The sequence below is a fragment of the Puntigrus tetrazona genome, chromosome 12, assembly GCF_018831695.1.
Source record: "Puntigrus tetrazona isolate hp1 chromosome 12, ASM1883169v1, whole genome shotgun sequence".
In the NCBI taxonomy this organism is placed as follows: Eukaryota; Metazoa; Chordata; class Actinopteri; order Cypriniformes; family Cyprinidae; genus Puntigrus; species Puntigrus tetrazona.
Window position 1 is genome coordinate 5,338,173 of NC_056710.1, and position 17,805 is coordinate 5,355,977.

Below are 17,805 nucleotides of genomic sequence, written 5' to 3' on the forward strand. Positions count from 1 at the left end.
TGAAATGTTTGTTCCTGGGCAGAATGCCATTGGTTTTGCAGTACCCATTTTAACCACTAGCTGTCAATCTCACACAGGGCACCTTTTTAAAGGGGTGATGTGAAGAGAGATGGATGCTGTCTCAGGGAAGAAGTCAAATACTAAAATGAACTTAGTGGTCAGATGACATGCAGGGGTCAATTTTGTTTCCACATTCAGGATGTGCAGTTTTAAAATTTTTGCGTGATTTATAATGCATCTGCAAAGCTAGTAATTCGGATACTATATCTAAACATTATGGTCTTTGTTGAGAGGAATTGCTTCCTCTTTCACAAGCAATGATGGTTATTAGGTGTTACTAGGTGTTTACAATAGATTTTACATGCATGTGCATATTACTATAAAGTTCTAATGATTTTTTTTTCATTGTTTTACTTTAACGCAACACTGAATACAATGTTTTGGTATGACAACATATGATGGTTTAGTTCTACATGTGATCCACGGTGGTACAGTGTTGCCTGAAAACAACAGCTCTATGATGTGTGTGTGTGTATGTATGTATGTGTATATATATATATATATATATATATATATATATATATATATATATATATATATATATATATATATATAATTTTTTTTTTTTTTTAACCTAGAATACAGATTTGTGCAAAGGCTGTTTCAAATAGTGTTCTCTGTGAAATTGCCTTTAAACGTGTGAGACAGTGAGTTACAGGGTCACTTCACAGAGTCAATTGTGGCTTGTGTACTGCAAATACATAGCGCTGTGTTTGTCACCCAACTCTGTTTCCCTTTTCAGGCTTGAAATGATGGTACAACTAATGACATTAACTGAGATTTCCTAGCTTGTTTTAAGATTTTGTAACTTGTACCAATAGGTTGAGTTGAGTGCTCTAAACAATGTACTTCTAGTACTCATGCTCAAGTGTTCCATTGTTTTCACATCCCTAAACAGCACTCTACATAAACTTATGTACAGAAAAAAGGTTGGTTGGCTGCCTCACTTTGTATTAATGTAAGAATTTAAGCTTACTTTTAATGTCTGAAACTGTTTGCTTTTTTTACTAAAGACATGAAGCCATCACCCCATGGTTTCAAATCACATTCTAACTAACAGTAGTCTTTTGTGTGTTTTTGTTTGTTTTTGGGTGGGTCAGGGTGATGTAATTTGACATATCAGTGTATGTGTATCGCAAAAGAGTAGGCTCTGGGGTTAAAGGTCAAGCTTTCAACTCTCCTTCACCTCTTGATATGAGGATTTTGGTCCTGCGTGTGGAATGTCAGCCTGAAGTGAGACACTGAGGATTTTTTTTTCTTTTGCTGCACCCACATTGTTTTACTTTCTCATGAGATGTCTTTGCATATTGAAAAGTTAACTCAAGCTGTTTTTGGAACGAAGCTAACCAAGTAAACTTCATTTGGGTAATCTGTCTCTACAATATAGGCTACCTTTTAATGTTTGATTTATTGTGGCAAATAATTTTGTCGTATAAATAAGTTCTTTACTTATGTAGTGTTGGAAAAACTGATTCATAGCGTTCATCCTAAACCGATCCTTTCATACGTAGTTGTGGACTTTGATATAAAACGGAACCTGGAATTTAAGTTAAATTAGTTTATTAATTCTTTATTAATGTGCTTTTGCCTCCTGTGTGTGTGTGATTTTATATATACATATATATAATTTGTGCTCTTTTTCATTAATTTTATCCAAAAAATGACACTGTTTAGTTCAGTATAAGCGCAGAATAGAAGTCCAGGTTCTGTCACAAAGATTCATCCACTTTCATATAATTTTCATATCCATTCATATAATAGTGTTCTTTTGACTTTTTAGAACTATATATTGTTTTACCATTTTAAAATGCATTTGTATTGTATAGATTTAGAATTAATATTGTGAAAAGGCTATAACTTAATTGCTTAGCTTTGGTGAAAAGTTTATAGTAGGTTGTAGAAAATTGCATTACGATATTTTGTGATCATCCAGTACCATGAAACATTTTTTAGTTGTAATATATAAACATTTTTGTAGTTATGTCTTTTTTTTTTCTTCCTCCTTCTGGAAAGTGCATTTCAGATTATTTCTGCTATTGCGTAATGTTATTGACTCTGAGCCTTGTGTGTTTGTGCATTGTGTTTCAAGTGTATTAGCGTTTGAGTGACAAGACTCATCGTTTACATATTGTCTGACTGTCAGCTGGTTTTATTCTACGTCTGCAAGTCAAACCTATAAACGGTGTCTCTTCAAACTCTGTGCCAGACATAAGTCTTTTCACTAGCTAGTGCAGATATGATGGTTTATTTGAATAGCGTACAGTGACCTGCTGTTTGAATGTATGTATTTTTTACTGTTTAACGTTCACATAGAAACATTTTCAGGTGCCCATGTCTTTACTCGCTTTAGCTTAGTTTTAATAACCAACCTTTGTTGATGCTTTTCTAATAAACAAGGACCTGACTGGGTCTTGTACACAACACAGGCAAAAAAGTCTAAAATAGGCTAATGGTTAAAAATGCATTTCTAGTAAAATATGCTTGTACATCATAAAATCTGGCCAGCTAGCTATTTAACTATCTACCTAACCTAGGTAGGCACTAGGTAGACAGTTAGCTATCTGTATAGCTATAAGTATGCTGAACCACTTCACTAATAAGTCAATATTCTACTAATATCAAATCAGCGTGTCTCAGTCAATATCTACACTGCAGCTATTTAGCACATGTGGTGATGTACATAAACTTTTATGGGGGCCAGAGGAACTTTTTTTTTTTGTTGACCCCACAAAAGGAGGTGCTACTGCTCACAAAATGGTTTAAAAACCAAGTGGACAACTTGGGTCTCTTCTGAGCTGTTCCCTGTGCACATTAGGTTAGGGTTTTTTTCTCTTAGTTTTCCCGACTATTCCGATCCAGGTACATTTACAATGTTTACATGGATGCTTTTAAGGATGATGTTATTGCTCTGGATGACAAGCGTAACACTTCAGGGCGGCACAGGTAAGCACACTAAGAAAACAATGCTCATTTATCCGTTTGGGTATTTGTATGTAGTATTTTTGCACGATGTAGCTGAACCTGAACAGAATTGCAAGAGTTTTTCCCTCAAGCTGTTGAAACGCACTGCTTTTCTGTATTTTGTGTTGTGATGGTGAGATGCTAGCTGAGATTCAACACTGTTCAGAAATGTATTAATTAAATGAATAGACTAATTGAATAGATGAGTTTTAGTGGTAACAATATGTTTAAGTGTGTGTGTGTTTCGGTTTTTTGCCATTTTTATTAAACCTACTTGTAGCCAGTATCATAAACAGTTACAGTGATGTTTCATAAATATTTAAAACAGTAGTTTAGCAGCTGATTGATTTGAGATTTTCATTAGCTGAAATATTGTTGATATACCAAATTACTAAAGTCTATTTTTTTGTATTATGCACCTTAAAAAGTAATAAAGAGAAAACCACATGATGAATTGGTTACATATTAGAGTTTTGTGCTACAATTTATAACTTACATAGGGGAACAATTAAGAAACAGTTATTTAAATAGGGGAAACTGGGAATGTCTTGGGGGGGGGGTGGGGTTGTTTCCTGTTGTATATTGCAATTACAGAATAAGCGATCTTAATTATTAACCAATTAAATTTTTACTGTTAAATACACTGAACCATTCAGGATGATTTCTGTGTTCATTTATTCATTCAATCAACAATACTTGGTGCATAAAAAGTTGTTAAGCTTTCAGTTCAGTTTTTCTTGTCTTAAATCTTTGGCAAATCATGGTGCAGTTGGTGCAATTTTAACAAAATGTCCATTATGGCAGAATTTAACTGACTTCCTGCTCAAAAGGCTTAATGACTTAAAGCAAGAACTCACAGATTAGAAAACTAGGAAGCCCCAGAGCTGTGTCTGAAATCGTATACTGGTTACTTCAGGTTAATGAAATTCCAAATTAGAATACAGACAAAGTCATAGACATCCGATATAGTGCAGTATAAAGGGGCAAAGGAAGTGACGTCAGACACCACTGCCGTCTTTTATAAAAATTTTGTTCAGATCAAAAGAAATAGTATAGATTGGAACTAAAAAAATGCAAGCCTCACAAATCTATGAATCTTGAGGTAGGTCTATGTAATCTATGACAACAGGTAAAATATATGTGTTCTTGAGGCATTGTATGTTTTTGAATGTGGCAACTTTTTGAGTTTTTAAAATTGTATATTTTAAAATTACAGTGGTTTAACATTCAGTATACGTTATGCAGCAATTTTATTTTTGCTGCTTGTGAAAATCATTTATAGAAACGGTGTCATAACTGATGCATAATGAATTTTGCATGATAAAAGTAGCTACATGCTACTATAGCATTTTATAGTTATTGTATATAGCAATGCTGTATTAAACGTGACGTGTTTGTATATATATACATTCTTCAATAATGGAACTTCCATAAGCCTCAGCTATATTTATATATATTATTTCTTAGATTTTTGTGATTCTGTAAATTTGTCATGTATGCTTGGTTATCCACTGACACTGACTTTTTTATTTATTTTTTTAAGGGTACAAACCTCAAAATCCAAATGGTGGTGCGGCACAAATGTCTCCAAGAGGTAATGTGAATCTTTCTATGCTGACTTCAATGCAATGTTATATTTTTTAAATAATATTCATGAAATATGTAATTTGACTTTCTGTAACTGCAAATGTTCATCATGGAGAAATACATAACTCAACGCATTTGTTATTTTCAGATTATGGTTTGGGTCCAAATAGCAACTCAGCAAATATAAAAGGAAACGGTGAGCAAGAACACAATTTTTTTAGTTATATATTATATATAAAATTGTTTTTTTTTTACCATTAAATGTATTCTATTATTCTCAAACACAATGTTAATTATATTATTATACCAATATTTTTACCGGGTGTTCTGCTTAAAATTTGCTAAATATATTAATATTGTTTAAAGTTTTTAGTTAAAAAATTTTAGTTTTTTGTTTTTGTATGGTTAAAGTGTTTTTGTGTTTAGTCATCTTAAAATTTGAATCTGTGTGCTGTATTCCAGGTGCATACGGGAATGCACAAAATAAGCCTGGATATGGAGGTCATCCCCCATATGGTATGAGTTTAATTTGCTTATATAATGTTCACATAATCAAATAGTTATATTTTAAGTTTTTCTATTTTGACAAATATTTGACTTATCAGGTGGAACAGGCATGGGAATGATGAATCAACATGCATTGAAGCAGAGGGGAGGTATGCGATCTAACATACACCAAAACTAAAAAAAATGTGTAGTAGTAAATAAAATATAATTGTCCGTTTAGATTTTTTATCCTCAAGAAATATATATAAACAAAAAAAATGTTTTATGTTTATTTAAACAGTTTAAGGATTTCAAAACAACTGTAACTAAGTCAGTTTGTTCTTTTTATTCCATGTGCGCTTAACTTTAATTATAATAAATTCTTCTAATTTTTCTTTCCAGGCTATGGAAATGGAAACGGCTACAGAGCTCCATCTTTTGGGGGTAAGTTTAATGTCAGTAGTCAATGTGGTAAATGCCATTTTGTATTTACTTTTATTAAATTTTCTTTCACTCTGTTTAATGTTATCAAGGCTACAGCAATTTGATGGGTGCTCATCCCCAAAAAGGTGAGTCTGTTAAACATTAGTTCACCTAACTTTATTTCTTCTGTGGAACACAGATGCTAGACAAAATTTCTAAAGAATTTTGGAGACTTTTTTGGATTTTTGGAAAAAATATCACAAACCAAATAAACTGAACCACCATTGTCACAAACTAGTTGTTAACTATGTTCACTAGGTTATGGCGCTGGACCTGCAGCTGCTAAGGGACAAGGCTCAAAATCTGGAGGTTAATTCTTTCTGTATATGGCATTTGTTAATGAAATCACATTTTAAATGATTTCTACGATACTATTGAAATATATGTAAGAAAATGTTATCATAGAAGTCAATATGGTGGGAACATGTAATATAAACCAGGTTTTTTTTTATTGTCAGGAAATGAAATTAATAGTAACATATAGGTTTATGGGAAATTTTTGGAGTTATCATGTGTTCTGTTCTTTCTATAAGGATAATCTTACTTGATTATCTAGATTTAGTTGTTAATGATTTCAGTTAATTCTGGAATATTTTTTTAAAATTATCTTATTAGAGTCATAGCAACTATTACATAGCTTAAGCACAATTTGTGTACATAAACAGGAATAAGCAGTGTCATACTGCACTCTTTCAAAATTAATAATCGGTGTTAGGGAAAGTAACTTTTAAAAGTAATGCTTTACAATATTTGCATTACTCACTAAAAAAGTCATTATGTCAGTTATAATTTTTATGGGAAGTAATGTATTAAATTACTTATGAGTTCCTTTTTAAATCTGGGCAGGCTTCGCGTGTATGTTCTTAATATAAATAAGTTATTTTACAAATTTAAAAGCCTTTTCACGTCAAAAGTGAAATGAACACACCTCAGGCTGAAGTAAATGTAAATTCATGTCTGTACGGAAGAGGGCGAAGATTAAATAAATTGCACGAGTAAGGTGACGAAGAAGCGAGTTTAACACTATTCAGCAATAGCAAAAATGAAACGCAGATGTGTTACGTATTAAGTGAGGTATGAAGAACAGGGGCCTGGTTTGAGTGAAAATTTTTCATTTTCATCTGACTTACAGGATATGGCATCTCTGCAGGATACACCAATGGTGGGGCGACCAAGGCACAACAAGGCACATAATTATTCTATTTAGTCAACTTCCTTATTCTACGTTGTCTGTATTGTAAACTTCACTGACTGGGAATTTGATTTTGTTCAGGCTATGGAGGATATGCTAATGGAGCTAAGCAACCTAATACAGGTAATAAATGTGATTTCACAGTGCAGTTATTGCAATAACTAATACTAAACCGAGATTATTATTCAACTCCAAAATATTTTCCCTAATTAGGCTCTTCTATTCAAAATATGGGGTATCCCAATAGTGGAACCAAGGGACCTAAACCAGGTAAATTTTTTTGTAAGTGTATAATGCATATGGTGTTTTTATTTTTCTTTGTCTAATTTGAATCTCATGTGTTGGGTCCAATTTAAAGGATATGGTGCTAAAGCTGGACCCTCAACTGGACAAGGAGCGAAGCCTAATGGTAAATAGCGTGTGATTATTATTATTATATTTTAAATATAAAAAAATCTAAACATATTAAAATCTGCTTGGATATGCAGTGATTTGGGATTGTTTTGTTCAGGATATGGAGGATATGCTAATGGAGGTGCAGCTAAGCAACCTAACACAGGTACAAGTAATTTTTTTTTCTACAGTAAAATATATATTATAATATTTATTTAAACTATAATTATTATAATGTGGATAATACTAATCTCTAAAATAAAATGAAGGTTTTACACTAGTTTAAAATATCTTTCCTTTTTTAAAATTAGGATTTTCTCTACAAAATATGGGGTATCCCAATGGTGGGCCTAAGGGACCTAAGCCAGGTAAACTCTTTGTGTAATCTGTATGCTGTGTGTTTCTTTTGTTTGATTTTGTATCTTATGTGTTGGGTTTGCATTACAATGTATGGTACTGAAGCTGGATACTCAAATTGACAAGAAGCGATGCCTAATGGCAAACAGCATGTGATGATTACTATTATAAAACAGCTTTGCACAAACTCAAACATACCATGTTCAATCTGCGCTAAATTCTTTAAGAGAAAGCTTTTTGATAATGAAAGCACAAGGGTGACTTTTACCTGGAGCACCATATCTCTGAGAGAAAACTGCTCCAGTGCCATGATCAGAAGCATCCACTTCAAAAGCGAAAGGAGAACTTGGATGTTTGAGTATTGAGGCTGTCACACAAATACTCTTGAGTAGAAAATTAATAATAAGAGATGCAATAGCGCTACAATCACTGATGAATCTTCAGTAAACATTTAAAGACCAAGAAATCTTTGATGTTCACTGGCAGCTTTGGAAACTGGCCAATCTGTGATGGTTTTATTTTGGTTTGGTCCATCTTCATTCCTTTTTTAACTGATGTTGTAGTCCAGGAATTTGGTGGTGGCTGTTAAGGTAAATGAGTAATGGTAATTTCTTGATATGCTGCACATGATCTTCCTTGGACTGAGAACCAGGATATCATTCATGTACACAGTGACATAATGGTTGAATAAATCTCTAAAGAAAACGGACAGCTGGAACAATGACAGCTGGTGCACTGGCTAGAATGGTATTGGTCCACAGACCAATTTCTTCCTCAGGCCATTTTCGTGGTTCCATGTCCATTGGCAGCAGGAATTTTGAAGCGGCAGACAGCAACATCTTTATTTGCGCCATTTACATTTACAAACATCAACAAACGGTGAATGGAGGGCAACCTACTGTACATCCTTAACAATAAGGGTTTCACTGTTTTGCACATCCTGTGGTAATATGTTTCATAAATAATGAGCTGCATGAATAAACATGAGACCCCGTAGAAATTGTGTGAATTAAAAGAAGAGCGTGTGTACAGAAGATGATCTTGGAGTACAAGTCCGAGTAGGAGTGTAGATATGAAGAAGGTCAGATAAGCATGAAAGAGCAAGATTGAGTACCTGCTTATATGTGCTTTGTTATAACAAAGTACAATAAAAAATGACACCCAAACTTTCTTTGTTCAGGTGGTGTTTAGCCACTCTCTTACGTCATAGACTTGCACAAGCTGTCATTTTGGCAGACTGGCTTCAATATAAGATGTTTTTAGACTAATGAGAAAGTAGATGAGAAATTAATAGGATTTAGGTTTCTCAGTTCATGACCCCTTTAAAGTATTTTTTTCTCTACTTAGGCTCTTCCCTTCAAAATATGGGGTATCCCAATGGTGGAGTCAAAGGACCTAAGCCAGGTAAAATAGATTGTGTGTGCAATGCATATGGTGTGTATTACTTTTTTCTTAGTTTAATTTTTCCATATCGTTTGAATTGTATTTTTGTATTGACTCTTCTTCAAAAGGATATGGTGCTAAAGCTGGACCCTCAAATGGACAAGAGGCCAAGTCTAAAGGTTAATAGCATGTGATTATTACTATTATAAAACATAATTTCAGGTTTAAAATGCTGCATTCAAAGCCACATGATACATAAACACATCTTCGATTGTACAGTAATTGAATTCTGGATTAAAATGCCACATGTAGTGTAGCCTTGTTTTGATTATCTGTATTATTGAAGTAAGGGTGACGTTCCAATATTGTAAACTGAAGAAACTGGAGCACTTCTAAACTGATTTGAGATGTAAGGTTTTGCTCCGAATTTGGAGGTTATATATATATAAGTGCAGCTAAACAACTTACTACTACCTGAATATATTGGATGTCACCAGGAATTTTATTTATATATAATATAATATAATATAATATAATATAATATAACAACATTGTACATACTAAATTCTGAAAAGTATTTTTCTCTTATTAGGCTCTTCTCTTCAAAATATGGGCTATCCCAATGGTGGAACCAAGGGCCCTAAACCAGGTAAATGTGTGTGTGTGTGTGTGTGTGTGTGTGTACTCATGCAAGCTTGAATACATGGTTTGAGAACACAAATGCATATAATGACTTACAACTTGTGTACTCATAAACCAAATGGCTTTAAAAAGATGTCAGAAGTTTTCTGTGAGAGTTATGTTTAGGAGTGGGGACAGGGAATTGATTATATGGGTTTTACAGTATAAAACCATTAAATGTATGGAAAGCCCCCATAAACTTCATATGCAAGTGTGTATGTGTGGAATGCATGGTGTGTTTTCCTTTTTCTTATTTTTCCATATAATTTAAATCTTATCTGCTTGGATTTAAAGGGTATGGTGCTAAAGCTGGACCCTCAAATGGACAAGGAGCAAAGCCTAATGGTAAATGGCATATGATCATTACTTTTAGAAATGATAAAGTTTTTGGCTTTAAAATAAGATTTAATATGCCACATACAAGTCTACTGTAAAATATAGGCTAAGATATATTATATGCACATCTTCGCACATGTATTGAAATTATGTTAATACACCAATTGTAGTGTAATATTTATACATATTAATATATATTATTTTGTGTATATATATATATATATATATATATATATATATATATATATATATATATATATATATATATATATATATATATATATATATATACTGTATATATATTTAATGTATATATATGATTTATATATGATATATATATGATTTGGGATTGATTTTGTTTAGGATATGGAAGTTATGCTAACGGAGGTGCAGCTAAGCAACCTAATGCAGGTAATATACAGGATGTCACTAACTTTAATACTGCAATATTACACTGGTCTAAAATATTTTTTTTTCTCTGATTAGGCTCTTCGCTTCAAAATATGGGGTATACCAATGGGGGAACCAAAGGACCTAAACCAGGTAAACATTTTTTTACACTATTACTTTTCATCTGTCTGATTTTTCCATATATCATATCATACGTGTATTCAGTCTTCTTTAATGAATATGGCTTTAAAGCTGGACTTCCAAATCCTAAATATAAAACATAGTTTAGGGCTGTAAAATAGTAGGCCATGTTTAAAGTTGTTAATATGCACGTGTTAATATACACACCTTTGATTCCAACTTAAACAAATTCTATATTAATATACCATCTGTTGTATAGCCCCATTTAAATTAACAATCAATATTACTGGAGGAATTGTTTATTTTGAGTAAAAAGAGCAGCTCTGAACAGATTTGGGATTGATTTTGTTCAGGATATGGAGGATATGCTAACGGAGGTGCATCTAGGCAACCTAACACAGGTAATACATTGGATGTCATCAGTTTCTACAACGTAATTATTAAATTGTGGATGATACTAAATTCTGAAATTAATTAAGGATATTACACTGGTCTGAAGTATTTTTCTCTAATTAGGCTCTTTTCAAAATATAGGGTATCCCAATGGTGGAACCAAGAGACCAAAACCAGGTAAACGTTTTTTCCAGTGTAATGGACATTTAGATTAATAATCTTTATAATTGGAGGAGGTGTTATTGTTTATTATTAGTTGTATTATAGGAGTAAAGCACTGAAGGTCTGTATTGTAAATTTAAGTAACTGAATTACCTTTAAACTGATTTGGGGTTTTGTTTAGGATATGGAGGATATGCTAATGGGGGAGCAGCTAGGCAACCTAATACAGGTAATGTATTTGATGTCATCTTTTTCTGTTAAATTAATTAGATTCTATAGTGTAATTCAATTGTGGACAATGCTGCATTCTGAAAAGAACTGTGGATATTACATTTGTCTAAAGTATTTTTCACTTTAATTAGGCCCTTTTTTTCAAAATGTGGGTTATCCCAATGGTGGGGCCAAGGGACCTAAACCAGGTAAACATTGTGTAATGTGTATGGTGTACATTTTTTTATTCTTATTCCTTTGTCTTATTTTCTGTATCATTTGAATGCACTTTGGTTCTGCTTCAGGATATGGTGCCAAAGCTGGACACTCAAATGGCCAAGGAGCCAAGCCTGGTAAGTATTGTGTTGATTATTAATATTAAAAAACATATATGTAACCTTGGACCACGAAACCATGTGTAGCATGGGTATTTGTAGCAATAGCCAGCTATACATAGGTATAGGTTAAAATCACTAGGATATTAAGATTGTGTTCCATAAAGATATTTAGTACTATAAATATATAAAAAATTTTATTTGAAATTGTAAATATTGTCTTATCCTAGCAAAAAAGACATAATCTGAAAGCTAAATATCTTTCCAGTGTGCACAAAATTTGACCATTTTTTAATAAACTCAACATCATCTAATGTAAAACCGTCACAGTCATATATAGATTCTTATGATCTATAGGTTACGGTGTTCCTGGACACATGTCAGAAGGACCTTATAAAGCAGCTAATTCAGGTAAATTCCACATGACATTAATAGATGTAAAATAGATGTTAAAATCTGTCATTCAGAAATACATGTATGTCGCTGTATGTAAATGTGTCAGTTATCAGATTGTGTAAGTGTGTAGTAAAACTGCTTTGGCTTCTAGGATATATGCCTGTAACAGCTGGAAACAAGGGTGGAAAAGGACCTAAAGGGGAAATGTTAAGTCCTGAAGCATCAAGTCATCTCCCACTAACATCTAACACCAAGGGTGTTTTACCACTAGCTGAGCATGTGCCAAATACAGGATTGCTTCCAGAAGAAACTAAAGTCCTTCCACAAGTCCTGCAACAAACAAAAGGACAGAATCTTAATGCACCACTTGAACAGGGCAAAGACCCCAACTCTATGGGTCCTCAGCCAGCTACAAAGCCATTTATGCAAGGTCCAGGTTTTTATAAACCCAATAAAGCTTATAAACCATACACACCTGTAATTCCACAAAACAAAGTTCCAAAACCAGCTGCGCCAGCAGTCCCTCAAGCAATTCTTGCAGCTTCTATTCCTCAGACGAGTTCTCCTCAAATACCACAGACAGCTGCACTAGAACAGGGACAAGTACTGTCACAGGAACAGATCGTCACTCCGGTGGTACCACAGCCAGTTACGTCACAAGACAGTATTTCTTCACCAGTGCCTCTGGTGCCAAATGTTCCAGAGATGCAACAATCCAAGTTTCAGTCAAACCCAGCTTTACATCAAATGAAGAATCCAACAGCCACAAATCCTGGTAAACCTCTATAGCACAATTTATTTAGTACAATGTGTGAATTTACCTTAACCATTAAAGTGCAATAACGAGTGTTTAAAGATTTAACTTCACTCCTAAAAATAAGTGGGTCTTCACATTTATACTAGGGTATCTTCCATGGATGAGTCAGTTTTAATTTTATCTATAACTTGTGTTCTGCAGAACTAACTGGACTAGGACAGTCTAATGGACAGGTGCAGGGAGCTATACCTTCAAAGCCTGGTAAAATATAAATAATTCCTCCTATATAACATGAAATTATGTTTAAATCATATGTCTATTGTAACCCAAAACAAAGTTTGGTTTATTAGAAAAATTCAAATGTTGAAATTTGTTTATATATCATTATTTTTTTAGATTGTGGACCTGGTGGACAACCTAATGGACAATGGGTCAAACTTCCAAGTCCTGGTGAGCTCAATTCTTTTCCACTTGTTTGCTGTTATATATAGTATTAAAGAAAGACAAACCCAATTAATGTGGTACAATTAAACATAAGAGAATTTTGAAGTTTAGTCTATATTTTTAGCTTTGATTCCTTATTTTCCATGAAGGCAGAAGTCAGACTAAAACTAAAAATGTGGTTTGCAGGGTCAGGGTACCCCAATGGAAAAGAAATGTCATCACAACCAGGTTAAGAAAAATAAATATTAACTGTGCATCCAGTACATGTTTTAATGCAAAGGATACTTTAGGGAGAAGCCTATAGGGCCTACATATTATATTTCTTTGTTGTGGATCAGATTATTTTATTTTAATTCTTTCCCTAGGCTTTGGAGCAGGAATTGGTGGTTATCCAGCTCATGGCGTTAAAAATGGCTACAATGCAGGTAAATTATTTCTAAACTTTTAGATTTAAATTTACATCATTATTATTTGGCTTCAACTTTATAATTTTCTTTTGAAAAAAATCTAGATCAAACTGTTCATCTAAAACTTTGATTTTGTTATTCTACAGGTCATGGAGGGTATGGAAACAAATTCAATAAGCAAGGTAGGAATACCCTATACATCATATATATTTCCTATGTAATTTGTTCATAGACACACATCACATGTACATTTTATGTGTCATTAGTCTGATTTAGTCTTATTTTATCTGTCATTAGTCTGAAGTGCAGTACTATATCCATACTACCTAGAAGTAAATTAACCAAACCAGTATTCATTTTTTTTTTACGTTTTTACTAATTGGGTTGTTTATGCTTTTTTGTATGTTTTGCTTGTAAATAAATAAATAAAAAATGGTAATGGTTTATTTTCCTGTTTAATTGAAGGTGTTTGCAGTTGTTATTTTTTAATTCATTCATTTACATCCTGACAGCTGGACCACAAGGTGGACAACCAATAGGATTTGGATCTAAGGGAAAATCTCAAGCTAAATATGGTTAGTCTGAGAAAAATCCTATGTGTTAATTTCATATGAACTCATCAAATAGTGTTCATTTGCTGCACACTGTTTTTTGCTCTGTTTTCATTACTGCCGTTTTATTTTGTCAGGAATTGGTGGACTTCCATTTGGTTCCCCTAATGGATATCAAACCAACCCCTCTGGACAATATGGCATGTTATCATTTTCATACTATAATACGTATGGTTAATGTTGACCATAACAGCAGTCCTAAATGGGCACACTGATTTATTTGTCCTTCCTATAGGTAATGAAGGACAGCACTATGGAGCCAAACCATTCAATCCTCAAGCACTGGGAAAACATGGTGAAGATTTCATTAAATGCTTTAATATTTGCCTACAACTGGTTATTTGCATCTTAAAATGTGATCTAAAATGCTGTGTAATACCAGTTTTGTATTTCTTTATCTAATACTAATGTATTCTGACCCTAAAACAGGATATGGTAGTTTACCATATAACTCTCAACCTCTTCTACCAGAATCTGTTGCCAAATCACCTGGTAAATATGGTAAGTTAATAAAACATTTTGACTAGTCATACAGCTCATTAGTTTTTGAAGGTATCTTAGTTTCTGTATTTTCAGACTTTGGAGGGTTACCCTACAATGGTCAGCCACTTGGATATGGTGGTGAAAAGTCATCTGGAAAATATGGTGATTATTATGAATTAATATTTTGTAATTATCTCTACAAATGAATTATTATTACTATTAGTGAATACATTTTACTGTAATTCTCTCTCAGGACAAAAGGGACTTCATTATGGTGGTCAGCCATTTGATCTCAGCCCTGATGCTGTGTCTGGGAAATACGGTAAAACCCAATGTTCTGTACAGATAGTTGCACAACAATGACAATAATTGTCCAATAATACAGAATCTCTAAGTGGCAATGCAAAATCAGCTAAATATGGGGCCACTTGTTTTTTTATTCATTCATACTAGATTAAATTATCCTGTTTATCATTTCTCTGTAAGTGAATCATGTCAGACAGCATAAAGTTGGGCTAATAATTGTTTTGTACTGACCATGATAAAATCACTGTAATACATAGTATATAAATTATTATATTGTGACTTTGTTTATATGGCCATCAGGTAATCCAGCAGTGTCATATGAGCTCCTCGGCCCTGTGACAGATGGCCAATCTGTTGAAGGTACATACTTCATCTTTATAGTACACTAATTGGTAAACAAGCAAGAACTATTGAAATATATAATACTGTCTATCTATTGTTTAATTAAGAAACTACAAGATTGATCATTTGAATTTACTGTAAAACCGTAAAAGATATAATCATTTCTTATTTTTTATTTAAACAGAAAACAGAAGTCTGGAGGCTTTGCACCAAGGTCCTGAGATTGACGGACAGAAATCCATTGACCAATTTGGTTAGTCATATTTGTCTATGATCTTTCAGACAGTATCTTTGTTCAGTAGGTTTTTACTCACATCTGACAGAAGTAATATCTAAACATACAAATGTGGACAATAGAAGCATATTGTAAAAAGACGTTTTGAAAAAAAGATTAAATGTAAATTAACCGCAAACACAAAAATCCATGTGAGGTCCATTAATTTTCATTCTGAGCCAATATATCATATATATAAATGTTGATCCAGGATCATGTCACACTTGGTAACATCAGGTTCTATGAGGGCAATGCATTTACCTACAAAGATAAATACATTTTAAAAACAATAACAATTGAACTTATTCAGTCAAGTTTTTCAGCTTTAACTTGTCCTTACTGAGAGGTCATCATGGTATAAGTAAGATAATTACATTTGGTGTACATTTAAAGTCAAATAGCCACTTGACGTGGATTATAATAACATTTATATACCTATTCAAAACCAGAGGTTCATTTAAAGTGGTCACCATAAAATCATTCTAGTTGGGCAGTTTGTGTCTATATGAATGTTCACAGCGGGATATGGACAAAAGATGGGATCTGTGCATTAATTCTTGTAAACATAGTAAACAAGCTAGTTCTTTGAGTATTTCTGTGTATCTATATTCAGGAGATGGAGAAGTTCCACCCCATCCTGATACTCCAGGTGCTGGAGAGGCAAATGCACAATCCATAGACAAATACGGTAAGAATTTTTTGATGCTAAACGTATCTATAGGAATACAGTGTGTAAATATACTGTATTATGTGCATTCCTCACATTTCACCCTCTTTGTTTAAGGAACTGGTGATTATACTGATGGAAGACTACAACCAGAAGGTGAAAGAAATTCTTTGAATGTTACACATTCAGTATTCACCGACTTTGTTTTGTAGGGGCATACCTAAACCTAAACCTTGCCCCATATTTATATATTCCATTGAGAGATGAGTTAAATCCAATCATTCCACCCATTTTCTTTCTTGACTGCCCTGCAGTTGTCTCTTTCCCTGGTGTTCCCACTGTGGGCCCCGCTCCTCACATCCCTGCTGTCACCTCATTCGACGGTTCCTCCCTGGCCCCTGTTTCTGTGCCTGATGTGTCCGCTGTTTCTGAGGTGTCTGCTTCACCCACATTCCCTCAGCCTGAGCTACCTGCTCTAGAGCAGCAGCCAGCACCACCACAACAGATCCACATCCAGCAGCACCTCAAGTTCCACTTTCACCCACAGGGCAACTCCCAGACAGGTATGATGCTAATAGATGCACATTCTAAGTTGTGTTGATTTGCAAGTGATGACAGCTGGACTATCGAACTATATTCATTTTTCAGAATAATTTATTATTTGCATTATTATAAAAAACCTAAATACAAATTGTGTATTATTTCTAAACTCTGTGTATTAAAAGTTGGGTCTTTTTTTAACAGGAAAGGAAGGCAAATACAATTTGAATGGATTTTTTGGAAATAAATACCAAGGTAGGGATAATACTGTATATACATTTAACATTAAAGGGTTACTCCACCCCAAATTTTTTATTTTGTCATTAATCACTTACCCCCATATCGCTCCAAACGCATAAAAGCTTTGTTCGTCTTGTGGTCATTTTTACGTTTCTGGACGTTGATCATGTTAATTCCATTGCTTTCTATGGGAGGTTCAGACAGCTGTCAAAATGCATAAAAAACATCTTAACTTGTGTTCCGAAAAACAAATTTTAATAGGGTGGGGTAACCCTTTAAAAACAAAAAATCATATGAATTATAGCAATGTAGCACTTTTTCCAACTCATACCTCTGTTTCTTTTTTAGGATAACTTGGATGTGGAAGTTCATCTTGGAAAAATGTGACACATAATGTTTCTATGAATGTTGTAAATTTTCTATAGTTTTTTCAGTCTTTTGTTCTCCTTAACCCTTAGTTTTGTAATGTTTGTGACCCTGCTTGAAATGAAATAGCTGGTTGTAAAAATGAAATTTTAGTTTTTTAGTATTGTAGCTTATGCGTCTTTCTTTCTTTTCTTTGTTCATTTTTAAATTCTGTATTTGTCCATAATTTTGGAATACAAAAATGCATTTTATATTTTATGTATTTTCATTTCAGTGTAGATGTTTTTTTTGTTTCTGGAACACATTGTTATTTATTTCTTTTCAATTTCCTGTGGCAAGGCTATATGTATGTTTTAAATAAATACAAGTAAACGTTAAATCTAAGCTTTGTTTAAATCTTTGAAGCTTTCTTTGGTATACCA

General features: G+C 33.3%; 1 protein-coding gene across 1 annotated transcript; it reads left to right on the forward strand.

Moving 5' to 3' along the window:
• Positions 1-2,930: 2,930 nt before the first annotated feature.
• Positions 2,931-17,370, forward strand: cmn (calymmin). Its single transcript, XM_043254342.1, has 41 exons — positions 2,931-3,003; positions 4,565-4,615; positions 5,071-5,124; positions 5,214-5,264; positions 5,497-5,538; positions 5,628-5,663; positions 6,710-6,763; positions 6,851-6,892; positions 6,983-7,039; positions 7,128-7,178; positions 7,281-7,340; positions 7,489-7,530; positions 8,867-8,923; positions 9,031-9,081; positions 9,495-9,551; positions 9,878-9,928; positions 10,406-10,462; positions 10,804-10,851; positions 10,967-11,020; positions 11,368-11,424; positions 11,521-11,568; positions 11,908-11,961; positions 12,098-12,721; positions 12,905-12,964; positions 13,100-13,153; positions 13,334-13,375; positions 13,513-13,572; positions 13,701-13,736; positions 14,067-14,129; positions 14,243-14,305; positions 14,401-14,460; positions 14,595-14,657; positions 14,742-14,810; positions 14,902-14,970; positions 15,255-15,314; positions 15,481-15,549; positions 16,184-16,258; positions 16,355-16,393; positions 16,552-16,800; positions 16,982-17,032; positions 17,366-17,370. Exons 1-41 carry the CDS (start codon positions 2,931-2,933, stop codon positions 17,368-17,370), a joined length of 2,958 nt encoding a protein of 985 aa, XP_043110277.1.
• The last annotated feature ends 435 nt before the right edge of the window (positions 17,371-17,805 follow it).